Source organism: Eimeria maxima, genomic scaffold (assembly GCF_000499605.1).
Source record: "Eimeria maxima Weybridge genomic scaffold, Emw_scaff32, whole genome shotgun sequence".
In the NCBI taxonomy this organism is placed as follows: Eukaryota; Apicomplexa; class Conoidasida; order Eucoccidiorida; family Eimeriidae; genus Eimeria; species Eimeria maxima.
In genome coordinates, this window is record NW_013563807.1 from 76,627 (window position 1) to 82,518 (window position 5,892).

A 5,892-nucleotide genomic window follows, 5' to 3' on the forward strand; every position below is an offset into this window, starting at 1 on the left:
ATGTGGGCAGCAGCAGCAGCAGCAGCAAAATCCTTCCTTTAGCTTCTTAATAAGTTTACATACACAAAATAAACAACATAATATATTATATCCCCTTTTCTGCTGCTACCACAGCTTGTGCTGCTGCTGCTGCAGCAGCAGCAGCAGCAGCAGCGGCAGACTGCGTGGGAGGCTCCAGCATGCAGCCCCCAGCAGCAGCAGCAGCAGCAGCAGCACGGTACACTTGCTGCATTAATAATATTATTTTTTTTAATTATTTATTTATTTGATTGATTTCATTGTGAAGAGATCGCAGCAGCAGCTGCAGCAGCAGCTGCAGCAGCAGCTGCAGCAGCCCTTCTGGTCCGTAACCGTGGTGGACTGAGCCCGTGTCTTGCTTGCTGCATCCAAGCAGCAGCAGCAGCAGCAGATGCAGCAGCAACAGCAGCAGCATCAGCAACACGATTTCCTAAAATTACGCGTATGAATTACACTGCAGCGGAGGCACCAGCAGCAACTGCAGCAGTCGCAGCAACCGAAGCAGAGGGAACCGCTGCAGCAGCAGCAGCGGCAGCAGCAGCAGCAGCAGCAGCAACTATTCTAGCAGCAGCATTAGATTATCCAATGCTGTCTGCTTATATGCAGATGAAAGGAATATTCAGATTTCTGCTGCTGCTTGCTACGTATACTGTGTTGCAGCAGCAGCAACAGCAACAGCAGCAGCTGCAACACACACAGCAGCAACAGCTCTTGCTGCTGAGCATAGCCTAAGCCCCTAGTTCCTTTCCTATTCAAGTATCAACTGGCCAGGTAGCAGTGCTGCTGCTGCTGCCCCCTCTGCTGCTGTTAAAGCGCACCAGCAGCAGCGGCAGCGGCAGCAGCAGCAGCCACAGCAGCAGCAGCAGCAGCAGCTCTCGTCCTGTACAATGTCTGAAGTGGACTTGGAGAGAGAACTGCAGCTGCGACAGCAGCGCATGCAGCAGCGGCGCGCCGCACAAGATCGGCTGCAGCAGCAGCAGCATCAGTTACAGCAACAGCAGCAGCAGCTGCAGCAGCAACAGCACGAACTGCAGCAGCAGCAGCAGCAGCTTCTTATTGAAGAAGCAGATCTTGTACGTAATAGCCCACAGGATATTTCTCTGTATGGAGAAGGCAGATTGGATGACCATCAGCACCTGCTGCTGCAGCAGCTGCAGCAGCAGCAGCAGCACACGTTGCAGCAGCAGCAGCAGCAGCAGCAGCGGCATGACAAGCTGCTGCGATCCAGCTGCAGCGACACCGATGCAAACATATCAGCAGCAGCTGTAGCAGCAGCGCATGCAGCTGCTGCTGTTGCAGCACGATTTTCCCATACGGAGAGGCTCTGCTGCCGCAGCAACAGCAGCAGCAGCAACAGCAGCAGCGGCAGCGCGAGCTACCGGCAGACCCATTCAAGCGGCAACTCACCCGTTGCAGCAGCAGCAGCAGCAGCAGCAGCAGCTGCTGCTGCTGCTGTACAGGCAGTAGAGGTGCCACGGCGCGCTCATTGCACAAGCAGCAACAGCAGCACAGCACCCCGTCATCATTTCACCCCGCAGCAGCAGCAGCATGAGCAGCAGCAGCAACAGCAGCAGCAACAGCAGCAGCAGCAGCTGCCGCCACAGCAACGGCAGCTTGTCTCCTGCTGCTGGCGAGACATTCCCTTTGAGCATCCACCAAAGTTTGTTTCCCCCCCTATGCCTAGCTCTACCGCTGCTGCTGCTGCTGCTGCTGCTGCTGCTGCTGCAGATGACCGGGCAGCAGCAGCAGGCGGTGCTTCGCAAGGCAGCACCGCAGCAGCAGCAGCAGCAGCAGATAGCATGAGGCAGCACTTTAGGCTGCCGCCCCTCCCTCGTGAGTTCACCTACGCAGCAGCAGCCCCCAACATAGAAGCAGCAGCAGCACCAGCAGCAGCCGCAGCAGCAGCAGCAGCAGGGAGGCACTTTTCTATAGAGAACGATTCTTCTGTTGTATCATCATCAGTAGCAACACCAATTGCCGCTAGACAAGCAGCAGCAGCAGCGGCAGCAACAGCAGCAGAAGCAGCAGCAGAAGCAGCAGCAGATGCGTACGTTGTTGCAGCAGAGGCAGCTGCTCTTTCAGCATCGGAAGCTGCTGATGCTGATGCTGCTGCTGCTGCTTTGCATGCTCAGCAGCAGCAGCAGCAGCAGCAGCAGGTGCTGCAGCATATGGAGCGCTGCCACCCATCCACCTTTCACCTGCAGCAGCAGCAGCAGCAGCAACAGCAAATGATGCAGCAAAGTGCGGGAGGGAGCGGGGATGCAGCAGCAGCAGCAGCAACAGCACCAGTATCTATAAGCAGGAAGGACGAAGGCAGCAGCTGCTGCTTCGACAGCCATTCCGATTCAACCTCTGCAGCAGCAGCTGCAGCAGCTGCTGCTGCTGCAGCTGCATCGTGTGCTGTAGTTGCACAGCCAATAAGGGCTCAGCTGCAGCAGCAAGACACCACTACCAGCAGCAGCAGCTGCAGCAGCAGCAGGATGCATACAGGTTTGAATATCTCTTCTACTTCCTCTTTTGTCTCTGCAGCAGGAGACACCACCCTCGGCTCCTCTGCATGCAGCAGCAGCAGGACTGCTGCTGCACTATGGGCTATGCACAGCAGCAGCAGCAGCAGCAGCAGCAGCAGCAGCAGCAGCAGCAAAGCGTTCGACTACGGTGCCCTCCGCAGCAGCATCCGCAGCATTCGCGACAGCTTTACAGTCCTCCCCGCAGCAGCAGCAGCAGCAGCAGCAACACATAGATCCGCATCAGCTGCTGCACCAGGGACAGCGACAACAACCACCAGCAGCAACAACAACAACAGCAGCAGCAGCAGCAGCAGCAGCATTTGCAAGCAGCAAATGAAGCCGCAGACCGACTCTGTTGCTTCTACTACCTGCGGTTGGAGCAGCAGCAGAAGTCTGTCTACTCAGGGGACTGCTGCTGGGCCTGCTACACTTGCAGCAGCAGCAGCAGCGGCTGCTGCTGCTGCTGGCAGCAGCAGAAGCAGCAGCAGCAGCAGCTGCAGCAGCAGGGGATTCACGCCCATACCTTCTGCCTCGCCTTCAGGCGGCTGCATGCAGCCTTTTCGTCAGCCCTTCCTGCCGCGGCTGGGGCAGCAGCAGGAAACGGCAGCAGCAGCAGCAGCAGCAGCACCTGCTGCTGCTGCGCCAGCAGCTCCTGAGGTGCAGCAACCTGCAAGTAGTCGTGTGGAAGATGCTAGCCGTTTCGAGCAGCAGCAGCTGGTGCAGCAGCTGCAGCAAAGAGTGCAGCAGCAGCAGCTGCAGCTACAACAGCAGCAACAGCTACTGCAACAGCAGCAGCAGCAACTGCAGCAGCAGCAGCACGAGCTGGATAGACACCGGCAGCAAGAAGTTGCGTTGCATTCCCTGCAAGAGGAGCTCAGGCAGCACAAGATGCTGCTGCGGCAGCAAGAGTTGCTGCTGCAGCAGGAGCAGCAGCAGCATGAAGAAGCCATTGCTGTACGTACACCTAGTTGCTTCTATGCCTTCATACTGATGCGTGCTGCTGCTTCTGCTGCTGCTGCTGCTGCCTTTTCTGCTACTTCTGGCACCTTTGTTGCTGCTGCGTCCTTTGTTGCTGCTGCTTCCGTTGCTGCTGCTGTTGGTTTTGCTGATTTTGCTGCTGCTGTTGTCTAGAGGTATGCTGTGCTGCTGCTCCCTTCCTGCTTCGCGTTTGTTGCAATACAGCCTTTTGCTGCTGCTGCTGCTGCTGCTGCTTCTGTTGCTGTTGCTGCTGCTGCAGGCGAATGCTGCAGAGGCCCAGGCCTTAAGAGACGAGCTGCTGTCGCTGCAGCAGCGGGAGAACGAGACGCTGCAGCTGCGGCGAGAGCGGCAGCTGCTGCAGGAAGGGCAGCAGCAGCAGCAGCTGTTGCTGCTGCAGGAGCGCCGTCGTATAGAGGCCCTTGAAGGGCAATTAAAGGAGAAGGAGCATCGATTGCAGCAACAGCAGCAGCAAATGCAGCAGCAGCAGCAGGAGCTGCGGCAGCAGCAAGAGATGTTCGATGCTTATCTACTAGAACAAACTGCTGCTGCTGCTGCTGCTGCTCGCCGCATCTGCGTAAGGGACTCCCAGGGTCTATGGTCTTCCCGCTGCGGCTGCGACAGTTGTGCATGCGTTATGCAGGAGCAGCAAGCTGCAGCAGCAGAAGCAGCAGCAGCAGCAGCAGAAAGTGCTGCTGCTGCTGCTGCTCCGGAGGCCCCTGACTCGCTGCAGCTGTCCCTCTGTGCTGATGCACACAGCAGCAACAGCGGCAGCAACTGCTGCCTGCACACCAGTCCTACGTCACGGCAGCAGCAGCAGCAAGTGCACCAGCAGCAAATGCAGCAGCAGCAGCATAAGCAGCATGTTGGTGCTTTTCAGGATCCTCAGCTGCTGCTGCAGCAGACCCGCCACGAGTTGCTGCGGCGGTCGAGCCCCACATCCAGAGACCCGCAGGACCAGCAGCAGCAGCAGCAGCAACAGGAGCAGCACGGTGAGCAGCAAGGGACGGGCCTCGAAGGGATTTGCCGTAGGCTGCAGGAGTACCGCCAGCAGCAGCAGCAGCAGCAACAACAAGAAAAGGGGCTCCGTCAGTCCCCTATTGCTGCTGCTGCTGCAGGACTCTTCCGGACTGCAGCACCAACAGATGCACCAAAGCCTGCTGCTTTTGCTGCACCAGGAAGAGCAGCAGCAGAAGCAGCAGCAGCAGCTCCTGATGTTGGCATGTTGAGCGCCGCTGCTGGGTTGCAGCAGCTATCCATTAGGCAGCAAAAACAGCAGCAGCAGCAGCAGCAGCTATCCATTAGGCAGCGAAAACAGCAGCAGCAGCACCAGCTGGAGACACATCACGTACACATAGGCAGCAGCAGACGGACGCTTCTGGGCAGTGCAGCAACAGCAGCAGCAGCAACTGCAGCAGCAGCAGCAGCAGCAGCAGCTGGTGCTGCTGAGACTCGGCCCTCTTTGCTATTGTTCGTTTCCTCAGACAGCAGCGAAGACGAACAGCAGCAGCAGCAGCAACAGCAGCAGCAGCGCTGGTCCCCACCTCTAGCACGTCGTGTTGCAGCAGATAGTGCTGCTGCTGCCGCTGCTGCTGCTGCTGCAGTGTCAGCAGCAAAGTCCCTCCAAGGGAGACCGCGTTGTTTGCTGCTGTCTTCTGACGAAGAGGAAGACATGACAACAGCCACGTCGGTGCTGCCAAAGCAGCAGCAGCAGCAGCAGCAGCAGCGGGAGCAGCAAGCGAGCCGTTCAAGCAAAGGGGAGAGGCGGGGGTATTCTGCTGCCACTCGGAGTGATAGCAGCAGCAGCAGCAGTAGCAGCGAGGCATCTGCTGCTGCTGATGATGCTGCTGCTGCTGCTGCTGCACCTCTTGCTGCAGCAGAGAGACACTACTACTTAACTCTCGGCAGACTACGACAAGAGTATCGACTATCGCGGCAGTCGTTGCGCTAGCAGCAGCAGCAGCAGCAGCAGCAGCAGCAGATCCGTCCGTCCGCTGCAGCAACTGCAGCAGCAGCAGCAGCACCTGCTGTATTTATAGTTTGTTATCTTCCTTACAAGAGTTGTCTTTCCTGCTGACAGCAGCAAGACTGAGGGATCAGCTAGGTGCATGGCTAGCTAGCTAGCTAGCTAGCTAGCTGTATGACTAGCTAGCTAGCTGGCTTATTTAACTAGCTAGCTGTTTTCCTAGCTGTTTAGTTGACTAGCTGTTTAGCTAGCTAGATGCTTAGCTAGCAAGCTGTCTGGCTAGCTAGCTAGCTAGTTGGCTAGCTAGCTAGCTAGCTAGCTAGCTAGCTAGCGGTGGGAGCAAAAACGCGGGATGATCGGCAGTAGCCCCGAACCCTAAACCCTAAAGCTGAGGTACACATAGAAGTTGCTGCTGCTGCTGCA

The 5,892-nt window shown here is 57.4% G+C and overlaps 1 protein-coding gene across 1 annotated transcript; it reads left to right on the forward strand.

Moving 5' to 3' along the window:
• Positions 1-905: 905 nt before the first annotated feature.
• Positions 906-5,454, forward strand: EMWEY_00005740 (hypothetical protein, conserved; the record flags this gene model as incomplete). The annotated part of the gene is made up of 2 exons (XM_013478222.1): positions 906-3,482; positions 3,766-5,454. The coding sequence occupies 2 exons, from the start codon at positions 906-908 to the stop codon at positions 5,452-5,454; spliced, it is 4,266 nt and encodes a 1,421-aa protein (XP_013333676.1).
• Positions 5,455-5,892: the final 438 nt, after the last annotated feature.